Source organism: Phyllostomus discolor, chromosome 3 (assembly GCF_004126475.2).
Source record: "Phyllostomus discolor isolate MPI-MPIP mPhyDis1 chromosome 3, mPhyDis1.pri.v3, whole genome shotgun sequence".
Classification (NCBI taxonomy): domain Eukaryota; kingdom Metazoa; phylum Chordata; class Mammalia; order Chiroptera; family Phyllostomidae; genus Phyllostomus; species Phyllostomus discolor.
In genome coordinates, this window is record NC_040905.2 from 28,645,988 (window position 1) to 28,665,064 (window position 19,077).

General features: G+C 44.2%; 1 protein-coding gene across 4 annotated transcripts in view; it reads left to right on the plus strand.

Moving 5' to 3' along the window:
• SEMA5A (semaphorin 5A) overlaps positions 1 to 19,077 on the plus strand; it is a 439,222-nt gene that overhangs the window by 314,813 nt on the left and 105,332 nt on the right. For all 4 annotated transcript variants that reach the window (XM_028515073.2, XM_036020275.1, XM_036020274.1 and 1 more), the window contains one exon: positions 5,605 to 5,809. In XM_028515073.2, the coding sequence (XP_028370874.1) occupies positions 5,605 to 5,809 (205 nt within the window). The remainder of the gene's footprint in view (positions 1 to 5,604; positions 5,810 to 19,077) is intronic.

A 19,077-nucleotide genomic window follows, 5' to 3' on the forward strand; every position in this document is an offset into this window, starting at 1 on the left:
GTGTAGAAAGGTTCAGTTGTTTTACAGTTTACTTGGACTTCAGCAAGGGCTGTTCAATTCTTTAAAAATTTTTTTTAATAGTTTATGCTATTACCATTGCCCCACTTTCTCCTCTTTTGTGCCCCACTCCCCAGCCTCCCCTTCCCACTGTCAGTCCTCACACCGTTGTCCCATGGGTGATGAAAGGGGGTAGAAAGAAGGGAACTGTTCAATTCTAATCGCTTTAAAACAGTTTCTTAGAGTTTTCAAAAAGGAAGGGATTGAGAATAAGAAGGGCAGTTTACACATCCTTTTCACCATTTCCTGTTCTACTTGGACAAATCAGGTAGCATCTTCCACCTCATATTTCTGTCCATGAAATGAGGAAGGAGGGAAGCAAACGCACGGGCACACCTACTTTAGGAGTCAGTTTTGATGACATCATCAACGTGCATTTTTCTGTAATGTACATGGAGAAGATGACTCTCAGGGACCACTCATTGGGTGCCTTCTGGGCACCACATGTTGTGAATGCTTTACAAACTTCGCCTTTCTCTTCTCAGCAACTCTGGAAGGTGGGATCTGTATCCACACTTTGTAAGTCAGGAAATTGAGGGATCAGATTCATATTTTCTATCCCCAGCTAGCTGATGAGAAAAGTTCATACTGGACAGGGAAGTTCCTATCATGGGTCGGGTGAGCAAATAGTTTAGTGGGGACGAAACAGGCCTTATAGCCAGTTTTCCTGATGACGTGTGTGGTCTATGTAACTACTAACTGAACACTGACGCTTGGCCTTTTTGTTGAGTCTCTGTATCTAAATCCCACCCACATCCGGGTGAAGGCCCTTGGTAATACCCTGAGGTAAAACATACCATTCCCTTTACAAAAGTCCCTTGCAAAATCCTGCGGGTTAAAAATTCTTAACAAGGATGCCCACTGCATTTATGGTGTACTTTTAATTCTTGGTGCTACTGTTGCAAAAGTTTTCACAAAGAAGTGACTTACAGACTTTGTGATGTCTTACCGCCTCCAAGCAGCGGGTAAATTTAGCTCCTTTATCTGGATATATTTATAGCCCACAGCAAATCTGCTCATTTCCTACAGCCACAGGCACCTGGGTTTATAGTTCCTCAGTCACACCGAAGGGCTTGCTCACGGTTGTGAGATGGGCGTCGGTCCAACCTACGGTGTAATAAATGACGCCTGTGGACACATGGCTTTCGCTTCAGGCAGGAAGCTTGGTTAGCTGAGCTTGTCTTCTTTGGGTGGAATTTAAGATTTGCGGGAAGCTAAAGTTATACCTTATGGTGGTTCTTTGTTCAGCTCCTCGTGCAAATACGTTCCAGGTGTTTTCTTTTGGTTTACCTTGTTTGAAACCATGCTAACTTAGGCTCCCTCACTGCCTTCCCTGGGACCATCTAGGCTGACGTAGAACAGACTAGGTTTTCGACTAAGGGTCTCTCTGCTAGTCATGTGTAAAGGGCCTTATGTTTGCAGCAGCCAACAGTTAGAATTGGCTAGTTTTTTAAAATTCCTTTTTGCCTACCAACATTTGGAATTTTATGCAGCATTTATATACTAGAAGTAGCTATTAATTAGAGGAGCAGAAACATGATTCAAGTTCCGAAAGAAGTATGGGTACGAGGACAGTGCATAATATTTCAAGATTTAATTCAGAAATTTCCACTGGAAATGATAATGAAACAACAAAAACTACTCATCAGTTGCATCTAGAAACCACTGTAGGTGGTGCTGTAAAATCGCATCCCTTTAGAGGCCATAGTCCTCAGAGTCGCCCAGACCCGCTTACTGACAGAAAACATCATCCAGACCCAGTGGCACAGCCGTGGTTCCTGGTTGTACAGACTCTGGAGTTTTCTGTGCGGTTTTGATTACAGCCAATCAGAAATGATGGCGCTGACACGGACAATACACCCTCGACTTGATGGCAGCCAAGCAGACGAGGAGGCCAATGTGGAAGGACTGCATTCAGGGACTTGGCCGTGTCATGAGGGCCCTCTGATACAGAAGGCATGTTTGCAGCAAGCCAGGAGGAAGGTTATCATGAGGTTAGGGGATTGTAGACTCACCCACCAAGTACCTGTACGTTAGGATGAGGGTGGCTCTATTGCCCTTGAAACAAATAAATTAAAATACAAGTATTGTATTTAAGAACTAGTAGCATTATTAACCTTAGTACTTACAGAGGTGTTAGCAAGACAACCATTGTGGGTTATAAGTCACATGAGGACGGTAACTGCATTCTTGTTATTTTTATTGTTTTCCATTTGCGCAGAGTCCCCAGGGTGTCACACAGACACTGGAGGAGCCCAGTCTATAAGGCACAACTAGAGAATTTGCAGCTCACTGGAGAACTCATGGGTTACTTATGATCCAATAAATATGTGCTATAAATTTAAATAGCTTTCAAAATAATTGGAAAAGACTTCTTGGGTGAGATATTCATTATAGGCTGCAAAAAGAAACCAAGACATTGTAGAGTGTAGTTCAAAACCAGTTCTTGAATAACGATTTTGTCACTCAGCCGCCGTGTGTGTGTGTGTGTGTGTGTGGGAGTTTTTCTCATGCCTCCAGGCAATTCTCCAACACCTTCTGGGTGTCCTACAATTCAGCTCAGTTCTGACACTATGTACCCAGAAATAGCAGCAGATCTCACAGGTAAACCCTTCCATCCCCACTTTGGATGCCAGTCTCAGATCCGGGTTGTCAACCTTGCTTCTGACCAATACTCCATAGATAGGAGGCCTCAACAACCCTCTCCTTGCTTTCTATTGATTTGCTAGAGTGGCTCACGGAACTCAGGCACCTTACTTACTAGATTGCTGGCTGATTATAAAAGGACATAACTCAGGACAGTCAGGTGAAGAGATGCATGGGGCAAGGAGTAGGGAGAGGCTGCAGAGCTCCTGGCCCTCTCCAAGCGTGTCCCTCTCCCAGCACTTCCGCTTGTTCAACAACCCCAAAGCTTTCGAACCTGGTCTTTTGGGGGATTTTATGGAGATGTCATTACATAGGTTTAATCGATAACTCTTTGGCCATTGGTGATTGAAAGCAACCTCCAGCTCCTCTTCCCTTCCAAGGGGGGTGGGGCGGGACTGAAAGCTCCAGCCTTCTAATCACAGGGTCCTTTCCTCTGGCAACCAGACCACACCCTTAGATGCTGTCCTGGAGTCACCTCATCAACATAACAAGAGACGTATTTATCCCAGTCACCACTTGGGAAATTCCTAGGGTTTTAGGATCCTGTGCCAGAAACAGGAAGAAGACCAAATGTATTTTTCTTACTATAAACGACAATATTGAAACTCTATGACTTAAATGAGATAGGGGGTCCGGGAGTAAAACAACGAGGGGTGGTCTTTGGTTCTGCTACGCTTCTCCAAGTTCTGTGATGCCAACTTTTAAAAATCACTGTGCATACAAAACAAAAACCTGTGTGCAAAAGCTCACCCAGAAGGCAGATGACTAATTGCTACCTGTACCTTAACTACTGCCATTGATTTAAGGAGGAACAAACATCAGACATAAAGTCGTTCGCAGGACTAGAGCTCATCTGCATGGACTTCAGACCAAGTCCAGTAGAGCTGTCTTTCATTTTGTACCACACTGGCTAACAGGAATGTTCCTGTCCTCCACGTGTTAAGACTACAGGCGATAATTATGTAAAATCGCCTAGTGCCTGACCCCCTGGCTCTATAGCAACTGCCGGTGTATTCACCCATTGATTCCTTTCTTTACTTATTCATTCATTTCCCTCTGGCCACTGCAGCTCAATGAACCATAGAATTGCTGTTCTGCTACAAGATGAGTGCACTGACCATTTATTTACTGTGCCAGGCACACTGTCTCATGCCTTGGCGTTTACAAGCACTTGTAATTAGTTTACAAATGCTCTCCGCTGGTTATCTCAGTGGGTCTGACAGAGCTCTGGGAAGTGAGCAGTTTTCCTAGTCACTTCACAGGCAGGTGCAGAAGCTGAGAAGCAATGCTTCACCTGAGACCACATGGCTCCTGGGTAGCCAAGCTGAGTCCTTCACCCGACTGCATGTGGCCCCATTGCCTGGCACCTGAGGTGCCCCTGCAAGGATTTAAATGAAACATTGGACCATGCTCAAAATCTATTTCATTCCAAGATTCTCTAATGCTACAATCAGCCTATCATTTTATGGCATGTAGGGTATTTTATCCAGTGCTGCACAAATAACATCTGTTTTAAATGAGGCAGTTTCCATCTTACACTTTCACCTCTAACCTATTATAAAGCCGAGTATTAGAAATGGCATGTTATGAATGGAAGTTTCAGATGGTACGTTTCCATCTGACCGACTTACATGAAGTTCTGCCGAGGATTGGCCTTTATTGATACCAGGATTTAAAGTTTATGAGTTCAGAGGGGAGAGGGGAGGGAATTTCAGGGGAAAAGGGGCAGGGTTTACAGGAACAAGTATAAAGGACACATGGACAAAAACTAGCAGAGGGTGGAAATGGGAGGGAGGTGGGGAGGGCTGGGGGAGTGGGCTGGGATGGGAGTAAAAGATAGAAAATTGTACTTGAACAATAATTAAAATAAAACTATTTAAAAAAGAATGCCAAAAAATAAATAAAATAAAGTTTATGAGAGAAATGAGGAAGGTCGGTGGTAATTTCCTGATTCTGTGCTCTGTCCCAGAAAAGCTTTGCTTTCCTTCCTACCCCACCTTCTGTCTCATCCTTGCCAAGGTGCATCCCGTATGCTGCCTCCCGGCCCCTTCACAGCACAGCTCTGAGTTTAATTCTCAGCAATTTCTAGGCTGATTTTTCCCCGGTATGTCTCAGATTCATCTTCATATAACTCCTCAATCTGAAAAGCTCTTTTCTTCCTTTTTTCTTCCCTCCCTTTCTTGCTTTCCTGCCCTCCTTCACACTTTTCTCTCTCCTCATCATCCCCCCTTACTTCTTTTATCTCTATCCCCCCCCCTTTGTTTTTTTGCAAATTCACCATGTTATTTCTCATCTTCCTAGACTCTAAACAAACTTTTTGTTTTGTCCAGCTTGGATATGAGCGTAAAACAATAAGGCCATCACAGTGTTCTTATAGCCCATATGAAAGATATTAGAATAATGTTATATAATTTTCAGATTAAAATGACCTAATTCTATCTCCATGGATTCCATATCTTGCTTATAGATCCAGTGCTCCAATTAAAAAAAAAACTAATAAATCCGTATTATGTATTTGATTGCTGCATTTTCAATGTGGGTATTTGAATTGTCAGGCAGATAAAAGAGTATGCCTTTAGTTGGAGGGCTCCCAAGTGACTCAGCAGGCGATGTGGAAATTTTATGCATGTGCTGTTCAAATTAAAGTTAGCACCGACTTCCACTTCATTTATTTGCTTTAACTTCTGATCACCCACTTATGCTGAAGTTGAGAGACTCCTCAAATAGAAATTCAATTCCAAAGTGAGAGAGACACTAGGGTGGGGACTTCGGGGACCGTGGAGAAGCAGGCATGTTTGCACAGTTCAGTCATTCAGTTTCTAAGTCAGCCTCTGGGTGGGTGGCCAGGGTCAGTGGGCACCCAGGTGGCTGGTTCCAGCAATGGCCTGTTTTCCCTTGCAGTGTGGCACGGTGGACCAGGGAATGTACGTGAACCTGACAGAACGGAACCTGCAGGATGCTCAGAAGTTCATACTGATGCATGAAGTGGTGCAGCCAGTGACCCCAGTGCCCTCCTTCATGGAGGACAATAGCCGCTTTTCCCACGTAGCCGTCGACCTGGTGCAGGGCAGGGACGCCCTCATCCACACCATCTACTTGGCCACAGGTAGGAGCTCTCCCGCATCGTCCTTCCTTGTCCTCTGGGCTGCTTTTGAGAAATCTTAATTTTTCTCTTCTTTCACTACCATTGGTCATAATACTAATTAGAAAAACAATGTCTGAGTTCTTAAGTGCTGCTCCTTAACTTCCCATAAAATAAGTATATTGTGGCAAGTTTAAATTTGGATAATGTAAGACCATGGAATTTGTTAGAAGACATGGCTGAATGAAATATTATCCCAGAAGTTTCTATCCTCATGGGGACAGCAGGTAACAAGCCAACTGCTAAGGACAGCAAGAAAGAGGTGATGTCAAGTTTACGCAGTGGGTGTGAATACAGCGATGGGTGGTGAGAGCCAGGCAGGCTCCTGTAGTTGGCTGGTGGGGGATTGGCTTCTCCCAGGAGGTGACATTCAACCTGAGAGCTGACTGAGAAGGAAGAGCTGGCCTTACAGGTGCCAGATTCAGGAGTGATCTCTACAAACTGTGTTACCATGTGATCAGATAAAGTCAGAGGAGGGAGAGGACCATCAGGTCCCCAAAGGAGACCACCCGTTCTCTGAAGATCAGTCTGGGGGAGCACTGGGGGGAGAAGGGAGCAGGAGCATGGGGGAAGTTAGATGGAAACAGGTACTATGAGTGAGGCTTCCAGAAGCTGTTCAGTGAAGCCTGGGGGAAGATTGGTGTAGGAACCTTAGGTTTCAAGAGTTTGTTGCTTTAAGAGAAAACATACAGTTGCCATCCCAAGACAGTGTCTGTCTCGCTCACTAGAGTGTATAAAGGAGCCATATCTCTTTTTCTGCCATTTTTATCCTTGTTGCCACTCCAGATGCTTGGCACATGGTAGACTGTGGAATTAATGGACTGGGCATTTCCAAAGGTTTTTTCTAGTTTTTCTTCATAAATGTTCAGATGGATGCCACAGAGTATGGAATTCCAGGAGGCTGTTGAGTTCTTTAGCAAGACCTGGAAAGGGGGTGGAAAACGAGTGAGGGGGTGGTCCTGAGCAGGCCTGGGCAAGTCAGCGCAGAGCGTCCTGAGGCCTCAGCCTGAGAATTGTGACCTATTCCACAGCCAAGGCTATTAGACCGTGATATTTGCTTCCACTGTGAGCTTCTGATAAGTTCCAATGGCACTATCCTGGCAAATGTTTCATTCAATCTGCCATAACATACCATAGACGGCATGGCTAAAACAACAGAAAATCTACTTCTCACAGTTCTGACGGTGGGAAGTCCAAGATCAAGGTGCCAGCCAATTAGTTTCCTGCTAAGAGCCCTTAGCAGGTTCATAGATGACCGTCTTCTTGTTGTGTCCTCTCATGGTGGAGACAGAGATCACCTCTCTCATGTGTCTTCTTGTAAGGGCACTAATCCTGTTCATAAGGGCCCCACCCTCATGGCCTAATTACCTCTCAGAAGCCCTTCTTCCAAATAGCATTGCTTTGAAGACTAGAGCTTCAACATGAATTTTGGGAGGACACACACATTTAGTCTATAGCACTGATCAACTTGCTCCACCACTATTTAAAACATGCCCACAGGAATGAAATACAGGGGTGGGCAAAAGTAGGCTTATCGTTGTGAATTCACAAAACACAGTTTATTTTTGCATTATTATTTATTCTTATATTATACATTTTCCATACAAACAACTGTAAACCTACTCTTGTCCACACCAGTATCTGAGGACTTTTATTATAAGTGGTGTGTTTAAATAGAATCTAAATCAAATCATAATAGGCCAACTTAGAAAAATTATAGATCTGAGGTGAAATTTTCATCAGCATTCATGGGTTTTAAATAGGACCACCTTCAAGAAGCTTGCTTGCCCAAGTCTGTTTGGAATTATCTCTCCCTACCACTGTGTAGCCAGGGCATTAGCTCAGGCTACTATAGATTTGCTCTGCCAGTCTGTCTGATGCTGTCTCCAGGTTTGTAGTTGTGATTCTGTAAAAACATACCATGTGCCATTCAGCAAAGATGTCTTACAGAGATTCACTTTTTAAAAACATTTTATTTTTGATTTTGTGGAGAGGGGAAGGGAGAGAAAGAGAGGGCAAGAAACATCGATGTGAGAGGGAGAAGCAACAACTGGTTGCCTTCCGTACGTGCCCTGGGGAACCAAGCTTGCAGCCTAGGCGTGTGCCCCAACCGGGAATGGACCCAGTGACCCTTTCCGTTCATGGGACAATGCCCGACCAACTGAGCTACCCTGGCCAGGGCCAGAGACTTACTTTTTTGTTTTATAGACCTTATTTTTTGCTGTTTTATTCTACTGCCTAGTTCCAAATTGAATCATGGTATATATATGAAGATGCTGCTGACTCAAGCCACAGTTTGGGCTACAGGGGAAGATCCCATGCATAGACTCTTTCTGCAGTTTCCGTGTCTCACTAGTCAGTGTGCTTGTTACCTTCGAGGGGAAGAGGCGTTTGCAGTGGGTGAAGGTCCCTCCCAGCAGGGGAACAGTCGTGGATGGGTGGATGCATGTGTCCTAAAGAGAGTCCTGCTCCAAACCCCAGGCAGGGACTCAGGGCAGACACTCCAAGAGATCCACTGGTGGCTAAATATGCAGATGGTATTTACATTCGTTTAGACTAGCTTGGTGATTCTATTTTCAGGACCTTGATACATTACACATGCCATGTCTCAGCCAAGTTCTGGATCTTCTCATTATCTCTGATGACACTGATTAGTACCTCAGAAGGGGAGTTCTTCTTTAGCAAGTTTTGATTGATGGTGCAATTTAGGTTTAAAGGATCTAATTTCTAATGATTCAGCATATAAATTTCTTCTTTGTTTCCAATGTATTGAAATATATAAATGGATTATTTAGAAGAATATCTGAAAATTCCAGTCTGTTTCAACTAAATCTGCCAAGAGCTACACCAGGGGTTTATAAAGGTTAGAGATTTTAATTTTTAACATTAAAAAATCTGATTATTACGTGCCTTTTACTTATATCTTACACCTGTAAAGTTAAAGCACCCCAAGTACCGAGCAGGTCCTGGAATAATGTCATTCGGTTCAGCTCTGTTCAGTATGATGCTGATGAGGGAGAAGAAAAACGGTTCCCAGGCAGCGCAACTGACTGTGTGGAGTTGGTACGCTCCACCCAGGTACGCGTGGGTTTTCTCTAGATGCTCCAGTTTCCTCCCACATCCCGAGGACCTAGGCGTGAGGGGAACGGGCTCTTCTCAGCTGTCCCAGTCAGAGTGAGTGTGGGTGTGTGTGCGCGGCCCTGTGATGGAAGGGTGTCGTGCAGGGTGGGTCCCTCCTGCACCCTGAGCTTCAGGGACAGGCTTCAGCCACATGCGACCCTGAACTAGAATCAGCAAGTTAGAAAAGAATTATTTTATTTATTTTAATTAATCTTTCGTTAATGTATGCATACCTCACATTTATTTGAATGTTTAATACTAGAAATGTTTGAGTCTCTATTTAGCAGTTTAGTGATGTTTCTGTGACCAGAAATATGCCACAAGAACTTAACGCTTGTTTATATCAGTTGCTTTAGGGTAAAATTGGTTTTGTTGTGTTGTTTCACTTAAAGTCTCAGTTTCCAAGAGCCTATTATGGACTTTGGCCACTGCATAATCATCTTCTTTGATATTGAAGCTGAAAAGGAACTCACGAGGCTGGGGTCCTTGCAGTCCACCTGCCCGTATCGTGCTTATCCAGGGACTGATGCGTACTCAGCTGACAGGCCACAAGTGTGGCATTGACAACAGTGAATGTCACGTGAGAGGACTTACTAACTTGATAATAAAGTCGGTTTATCATTTTGGTTTGGGAATTCAGGTTTGGTGATAAGTTGATTTTTCCTGTATCAATTTTATTTAAATAAACACAGATGGGAGGAAACCTGCCAGTGGCCATTTGAAAGTTGGTTTGTTCTGTTTGTCAGTATTATCTGAACTCAACATGAAATAGACCTCTCTGTTAACAGTGCAATTCCTGGCGCCTCCCGTAGCTTAAATGGCTTTCCCTGCCTGCCACCCCCTACCTACTGCCGCGTCAAACACCTTTTCCCAGACATATTCTGGGTCTGCTTGCTTGCTGCTCCTGCCTTTCTTATGGGAAATCCAGCCAGGGCTAAGCACATTGTCTGAGTCGTTATCTGTACTGACATTTTATGTTATTTATTTGAAGGTCTTCTCAGACTAGGAGGCAAAATGACAAATGGTAACCCCTTTAGAATATTTATGGCTGGGGTTCTCTAAGTGACCAAATCTTGTACCCAAATAGCTGTTCAGTTCCTCTTTGCAAAGACAGAATTACAGTGGTGTTGACCATTCATGCTTTCTGGGAACCTTCTCCTTCCTCGGTTTGCAGGACACTGTCTCTTCGCCACTTCTGCTGCCTTTGTGATGTTACTTTGCTGGCCCCATGTGTCTGCCTGCCACTTCCATGTGCTGTTGCTCTGGCTTTGCCCATTGCTAAGCTTCTTCTAATTTCATGTTGCCTCCTAGACATATCACTAGGCTTAAGGATTTCTTTTAAGATGAAATATAGTGCTTTTATTTTCACTTTGCCTCAATTCCTGCTGTGCCTATAATTGAATTTGTGTCTTTTTTGCACAACTCTGATGCTTCCCTGATAGTCTGTCTTACTCTTGTTCAAACACCACATCCTGTCAATTCGAGCCCTCTGTCGCCTGTGCTAACCTCTTATTTTATTTGTCTATAACTATTTATTCCCTAATTCAAACCCTTATTATTTCTAGAGTACTACTTTAGACCAGTGTTTGTTCAACTTGAACATGGATAACTCACCCGTTCCAGGTAGGACATGTGGAAATACTGGTTCCCAAGCCCAGCCTCATGCGATTCTCGTTCAGTGCAGAGTTGCTACTTAAAGAGGCTCCCAGGTGAACATCACACTGGGCATTTCTGGACCATACTCAAGAAGTGCTGTTCGAGACGAAATAATGATATTCTTGACCTAGAACCTGTCTGCTCTCTAATGAATGCACAGTGCTGCTCTCTCTGATTAGACGCTGACTTCACCATGATGGAGACACAAATCCATGAGCCACGTGAGCCTAACAGCATGTTGACTCTTCGTTTCAGTAGCTGCTGGTATGATTTGCTAATTAGTTGGCAGAAGAGCTGTGACTTGATTGGAAAGCAAATGGTTTCAGATGCGGCAAGCTAATTCAGAATGACGAAACTGTGTCAGGCTAAAACCAACAGTCATACATTGTCTGTGAGGGAAGTTGGTAGTGTGCGCAGGGACGGACAACGGTGCCAGCAATGATTTCCCTGAAATCACGGAAGACGTGAATCTGCAAATTTCGAAGCACACCACGTTTGAACAATATTGACTCATAATAAATGGGCACTAGGTGTAGCCAGGTTAAGTTTTTAAATTCCAAGGGTAAAGAAAGGATTATTTAGGCATTCAGGAGAGAAAGACTTATTTAGGCATTCAGGGGAAAAATGCCTGCAACTGAGAAATAGATGGTTCCTGAATATTATTTAGCTGCATAAATCTGTGAAGCATAGTCTAAAATATTATGAGAAAAGTAATGTGAATTAAGAACATTTTATTCAACCAGAAATAAAGAAAACAGGCAGGTATTCCTCACAATGAAAAGCTCAGGAAATAGATCTGGGGATCTCTTTTACAAACACAAAGCAAGGCTAATTACTGGCTAGATTCAGCCAAACAAATGATAGAGAAGTTTTGAGAACAAAAAGGAAGAAAAAGTGGAACACTAAATACTAGATTTCTGTATATATAGCTTTATAATACTACATATATATATACACACCATATGTACTGAATACTATATATATATGTAGTTTTACATATATATACACACACACATATATGAATTGGAGGAAAGGGAAGTGTGACTCAAGAGTATTATTTTAGACTAGTCTTTCCTTCAAAAACAGAAAGCTTAAACATTTCCGCCCAAAGAAGAAAAACCTCAGAGAAAAGTGATGGAAAAAGGATGGGTGGGAGCTGAGAATTCACTGTAATTTCAGCTGAGGAAACACCCGGGTGTCTGTAGAACATGGTGGTTGGGAAGGGCTGGGGGGCTGGTGGAGCACAGTGCGTGCAGGCACGGAGAGCGTGTCTCTGGGTTGCCCGTCTGAGCACCTCCCCAGACTCCGTTGGCCTTATGTTATCCTGGACCCTCAGCCGTTGGCCCCGTCTCATCTGCCACTGTGGTGATAGATTCCTCAGTGGGGCTTGGAGATTCTTCCAACTAATGCCAGCCAGTTGTTGGCCAGTGCCCTCCTGTCACTTCTGGTCTTCTGTCAAACACACCCCGCTGTGTGGGATGTGGCTTCTTAGCAGATGCTAAAGGGGCTGGGAGATGCAACCCAGAAGGACAGGGGAATTCGTCTCCTGTGAGGTGAGCCTCATCCAGTGAGAGGCAGAATATGGGAAGAAACTAACTAATGGGTTTCCTTTCTCTTTTTCCACCAATGGGCTGCTCGAGGCAAGCTTTCCCATGTAACCAAGCAGATGTCCAGTTGTGGCTTGACATAAAGGAGTGACCCCATGGTGACACCTCACATGGATTTACTTCCCATCTTTCCTGCTCCCTTTCTTTGTCACTCACCCAGCCCTGGGATTGTGCCGCTAATAATGTGTTAGCTCATGAGCCTTTCTTCCCGCTCTGCTCTCTCTTCTATTGCAATAGGGGGGAGTGACCCCTGTAGGGCTGCATGGCTGCAAACCATGGCAAGGTAGATGATATATACTCTCTAATCCATGTTAAGAAACTCAGATTTTAATCAAGTAAAATGATAAAACTGAAAAATTTGTAAATCAAGGAAGTAACATGAACTGATAAATGTCTTTATTTTTCATTCTGTTTTATTATAGATGCTGTTACAGCTGTCCCCACTTTTTCCTCATTTGTCCATGTCCACCCATACCCTCCCGACTCAGGCAATCCCTATACCATTGTCCATGTCCTTGGGTCATGCATGTATGTTCTTTGGCTAATGTTTTTAAAGATTACTGTCCCTTATTCTTGGAGAAGGAATTAGAGGGTAGCACGAAGGTAGAAACAGTAAAAATTGAGGTAAGGTTTCTTCCCACATCCTCAGTGTGGTTTTGCTGCAAGATTTGCCAACTATAAAAATAAATAGGCATTGTAGTGACATGTCTTTGCATTGTGATTACATACTGAAGTCTAGCCTGCCTGTGGTGCAGGCTATTTCAGTCATGAATGAAGTCCAGGAGGGGATGTATGTGGCAGGTGTGGCTGGCAGACAGGACGTGGTGTAGACTGAGGCATGCGTGCTCATCTGAGGGTACCGCCTTCACCAGGCACAAATGAGTTCTCAAGGGAGTTCTATATTTTTTGTGTATCAAATATAGGTACCCGTGCACGACACCGCCAAATATACATGCTTTAGTACTAAAAATTTCATGGGTGGTAGGACAATTCCAGAAAAAAAAGTGTGGAAAGTTTCTTTGCCATAGTGCTAATGAAATTTTGAGCAATGCTGTTCTTGGGCATTCCCACGGAGAGGAACTGGCAGGCTCAGTAAGGGCTGTGGAGGTATGGAGGGTGAGGGAATGGGTAAGGTCAAGAAGGACTCCTGATCATTTCTGGTTTGGGGATTGAGTCATGCCGAGAGGGGAGAAACTGCAATTCTGGTATGAGATTTCCAGGAGAGGATTCAGCAGTGAACACAACAGGCAGACTCCCTACCCTCAGGAAGCCTGTGTTTCAGAGAGAGATGCAAACAAACAACAAACTAAAGTGACATTGAATGTGGGCTGGGGAAAACATAAAGCCGGAAGAAGGAATGGGTGAGGCTAGGGTTTCTGTGTTGAGAACTCATTTCCGAACTCTGTTGTGTTTAATGAGTTTCAAAAGGTGTGAGGTAAAGACTGGAATTCACGTTCAAGGACTTTAGGTTTTTGGAATATCCACCTTGAGCACTTTCAGTAGAGAGTAGGCACCATGGACCCAGCTTTTATACAGTTCACAACTACTGGTGTGAATCTCCCTGAGAAGGAAGGCTGATGGACAAGAGAAGGGGTCCACAAGTAGGGGAGGTTCTGGGGGTCTCACGGGGTCGGGGCATCATAACCCGAGGAGAGAGCAAGGAGGTGCCTCATTGATGCAGGAGGAGGCCCTGAGCTCATGCCTTTTGTCTTCCATTTACTTATGTCAGGAGTACCATGGAGAAAATACGACCGATGGCTCCATCCTACCCTCCCATTCTCCCCTTCCAGTTACACAATAGCATTCTTCTAGCTACTAATCATTGCTAAAACCCAGAAATCAGTAATGCTTCCATAATCAGCAGGTAGAAAAACCAAATAAAAAGGGACCGTTTGGCTCCCTTTCTGAAGAGTGGTAGAGGCTGCTGAGTGAGGGGTGGACCTCAGCATGCCCTTGGAGTAAGGAGGTAAGACTTGAGAAGCCCTAGGAGATCCTTTTGGGGCACCAAAACGAAGTGATACATTTACTGTTGCCATTACTAACATTTATCTCCCTCAATATTTATAATCCATTTGCAGCTACGTTAAATGTCCCAAGCAAGCATTACACTGTGAAAATACTATGCGGGAAATATGGTTTACGGTCACTCCAAATTCTGTCCTTCTCAGTGGACGTTGAACATCCAAACCTAATTCAGACTTGTTCTCTATGCGCCTGTTTATACAAGGTGTTCCCATGGGCTGATAGGGAACGTTATGTGGTCTGAATGCTTACTTGATAATATTTAAAGAATTTTGAGTTTAAGGATAACGTAATTCAGTGAATAATTGCAATGTGGATTACACAGCGTTCCCTGCCCTGCAAAAGTTAGGTTGAAGTTTTAATCTGCCAGAAGTTCTACCCAGGGTCTCGGGGGCGCATGGCCCGGCCACCCTCTAACCTCCAGAGCTGTGAGGTAGTCAGTTGCTATTTCTCTAAGCCATCCAGAATGCAGGATTCTGCTCCAGCGGCCCAATGCTGCTAATTCTGTGGGTCTACTTTTCCACTCTGCACCTGGTCTTGCAGCCAGATTTAAAGTGTTTTTTTTTTTTTCTGCTGTCCCCCTGACATTTCTCAGTGCCCCGAACTCAATAAACAAAATTAGCTCTTTAGTATTAGTTTATGTCAGGCCCGATTAGACTAAAAATCTTACTGTTGAAAACAATTTAATATATGCCAAACTACTTAAAATGACATAAGCACAACTAATTATTTTGTTTTACCAAGTAGAGGAATGTGAATTCTTGGGTTTTAATGTGTTTTGTATTTAACTATGTTTTCTGAATAATTTTAGTAGCTTATTCCTGGTTGCCCAACCACAAAATAATATTATGAAATTTTATGCTATGAATCGGTAAATATACCAATTCACTTTTAATATGCTGTGATTTCTTCCTTTTTTTTAGGGAGTTGCTCATTTACAGTTTTTCTCTCCCTGTGTTTTTTGTTTGTTTTAGAATTACCTTAAGTCTTTCTACTTTCTCCTTCATGTTTCACATGATCAGTGTTCATGGAAAGTTACCCCAGGCAGTAAAGCTGCGTCATCTCTGGACAAAAGAAATAGAAATGGTTTCTCTTTACCTCATCTTTTCACGTCACTCTTGCTTGATGCCCATATTTGATCTAACTCCAATAGGTACCAAGGCAGTTTCTTGAGTCTGAACACCGTAGTCTCTTTCTCCGGACCTGCTGTCCTTCTGCTTGTACAAAAACCCACCTGGTGGGCTCTTGTTTCTTGTGCGATGACGACACAATAGCTCCGAAGAGATTTCAGTGACATCCACACAGTACCCCAGGTTTTCTTGTTGTGTGATGTCTGAGTCTCCACTTCTGTGGAGGGACGTTCAAATCATGTTCCACAGGAAAACTCCTTAAGGCAAGTCTGATGGTGAGCGCCGCTGTGGGAGCCCACAACTCAGGAACATGCGTAAGAAGTTTCAGTAGATATTTTTATTGTGGATAGTTCAGTTAGGAGAAGATCCACTTGTTTGGTAATTTGATGATGGATCTGCAAGTGTTACTCTAAAGGAATTGTACTTATAGATCTTAAGTTCTCCATTCTCATCCATTTCTTTGTGGCAAGTACATTAAAAACATTTTACAATTATTGCTAATACTTGTGAAGTACTCCATTTCATACAGAGTACTCATATGCCTTAAAGAGGTTTTTATCCTTGTATATTTCACTCTGGGGGTCAGTGTGGTAACATCCATTGTAACGAATGTAACTGTAGGTTTCCCGGGTGTACAGTACAGCCTGATGGTTACTTTTGTATAAAAAAAAATGCAAGAGAGGAGATGCTACTCATGTTTGATCTTAGATAGTAAAAGTCTGTGTTTTTCCCCCTATCTTTTCCATCATGGTTACACAATCTGCTAAGTAGTAAAAGAAAATTACTTTTAGAGAAATAAAACCTGGTTCTGAGACCACCGATTTTATTTATAATGAATGTGGCATCCTACAAGTTTCAGTTTATCTGAATTACCCTCGTGTAAACTCGAATTTAATGTGAGCTCTCTGGGGTATTTATGGATACCAGAGCCGGAACTCAAATTATACTTGGAAACCTAATAAATTCCAAATGCTAGATGATTGCATGGGGCGTGCAGGTCTGTGTGGTCTTTTCCTTCCTTCCATGCTTAGTTTTAAAGCCCTAATAGACTACTTGGGCTGAGTACACATTAAAATAAAACCCCACGTAAGCCTTAGTAACTTGCGAGACAGAGGGGGTCACTTAAGATCACCTGGCGGAAGGCAGAGGTCCGCTTCTCCCAGAGGCGTTCGCTGGCCGAGGAGGGTGCACGAGGGGCAGGAAGGAGGAAGTCTCACGATCCCGTGAGGACTCAGCTTCACTTACAGCGAGCTGCTAGCATTCACTGTAGTTACGAATAAAGATGAAAAACGGACTCATCAGTGGAGATAAAGTCAAGGTGCCGATTTCAGGAAATGGTTAATCAGAGAAATACAAGTACACTCCCCCCAGATTTAAGCTCCCCAAATAGTAAGGTGGGAGGTGTCAGGAACAGCCTCCCCTGTCCCACATGAGAACCTCTGGCAAGGTGGGGTGGGGTCAGCTGTCGTCGTTTCCCATGATTTCACCTGACAACTACACATTGGAAGAGCATCTCATGAGCCTTCAGAGGAGTCATCGTGTTGCTCGGTTCTCTGCCTCCAGTTTTTGTGACCTGCACCCTGAACTCAGTGCTGTGCAGTAACCAGATCCTAAAGAGACGTTAGCCGTCTAGAAGTGCCCTGGCCTTCTGGTTTCCACATGGCTTTTATTTGTTCCAACAGCGTTTACATGCTGTTATTCTAAGGAGTCAACCTCAATCACTGCTGCTCCTGCTCCTCCAAGGCTGTCGTGTGATTTCTTTTGTTGTTGTTGGAACATTCTCATCACATCAGTGCCATCCAATGTATATATATGATCTTGACGACCGTTCTTCCCTGGCCACACTGTTTAACCTGAATTAGGTTCTCCTAGAGGTGAGGAAGACTTCCTCAGGTTACTTCAAGTAACGGGAACATGGTAAGGACACCTGTTTCTGCTGCCCTGTTGGTAGTCACCCCTCTCTGTGTTCCTGGATTTGTGTTCCTTGGAAGGAGGATCCCCTGTGCCTAGTCGCTGTTCTTCTGCCTGTGCAGAGGACCCCAGGCCAGGCCACACTGATCAAGGCTGCTGGTCAGCTTGCACAGTTGCCATACTTGGGGGAGGGGCTCACTGGCCCCACCACCTGGGAGGGGTACAGAGTCCCATGTGCCGAAAGATAGGTCCCTTTTCTTCAACGGGAGCAGGGCCTCTGACCTCAGAAGGAGACACCCAGTTTTGCAAATAGTTCCACGAGGTGTTAAGTAGGACACTCAGAGATTTATTAGTTTTGTGTTACTTGTCTGACATACTATGCATGGGTCCGAAGCCTGGGCTCCCCTCAGCAGGGTCACCTGCTCAGGGTCTCAGATGTTAGGTGGGGCTGCAGTGTCATCTGAAGGAAGGCTGGACTGGTGAAGGATCCGTTTCCAGCCTCTTTCAGGCTGTTGGCAGAGGCCAGTCTCATGCCTTACAGGCCATGTGCCATTCCCTCCCCTCCCCCAAGCTCATGTCCACGTGACCTCCTGCTCCATCCGGCCTGCAAAGGGAGCCTTTGGTCTCAGGGCCCAGACCCTCTTTCGGGTGCTTTCACCTGGTTAGACCAGGCCTATGAAAGACAGTTCCACTTCGGTTAACTCGAAGTCAACTTATTTGGAATCCTTTTTAAAACAATTTTTATTGAATTTATTGGGATGACATTGGTTAATAAAATACATGGATTTCAGGTGTACAGTTCTATGATACATCATCTGGATATTGTTTTGGGTGTTCACCACCCGAAGTCTAATGATACCTGCTGAACCCTGTCACCGTTGCTATATGTCACCTAATCACCTAAGTGACCTGCCGCCATATTCAGGTCTGGCCACTCAAGGGGAGGAGACTATTTTACCAGTCTGCCTGCCTATCATATGTGATCTCTTGGATGCCCCCTACCTCACACATGCTGTCCCCCTCCACAGAAAAACACCCCGCCACATACAAAAACAAACAGAAAAATCCCTAAATGGGCTTCAGTTATTAAAGTTTTAAATTAAATATCAAATGCTTTTCTTGGGGAAAACAGTTACTCCTGCAATTATTAAAGCTATTCATATTTAAGGGGAAAGGAGTCTTCCCCTAGTTTGCTCTGCCCGTTGTATCAAATACTTGCTCCGTGTCTGGTGATCTAGACCTGACTGAAGTGCTCATGGCAGAATGAAATCATTCCCTATTGTCTCTGGCACTCCGTGAACAAATGTATTGAAAAAAATTCTGTAGTGTAGAAGAGGAGGGCCAGGGCGAAATGCCATTGATCTTACAGCATTTAATAATTCCTGCACTAATGAAAAGGAGTAAGCAAAAAATAATCCCTGCTTGGCAACAATAAAAACGGAAGGGCTGTCCCATCTCTGCTTGCACCCCTCCTGCCATCTCTGCTCTCTCTTCCTTTCTCTATCCTGTGACCAGGATATGCGTTCTTTTGCGGACCGGAGGGATAAACACCCTCAGGGGACTCCTTCTCGAGTCATCTATAGGCAGGCATTGAGGTGACTGCATCGCTCCCCCAGGACGTGCTGCCTCTCTGACACCCAGTTACTCCAGGACCCCAGGGGAGCATTTGGGATTCCCCCCAGGGGAGACTGCGCACTGCCCAGCATTGCCACGGTCCTCTGTGATAAGGTTTGGTGATCCCTTGGGCAATGCAAGGAGCAGAGATTTAGAATTCCACTAGCTTCCA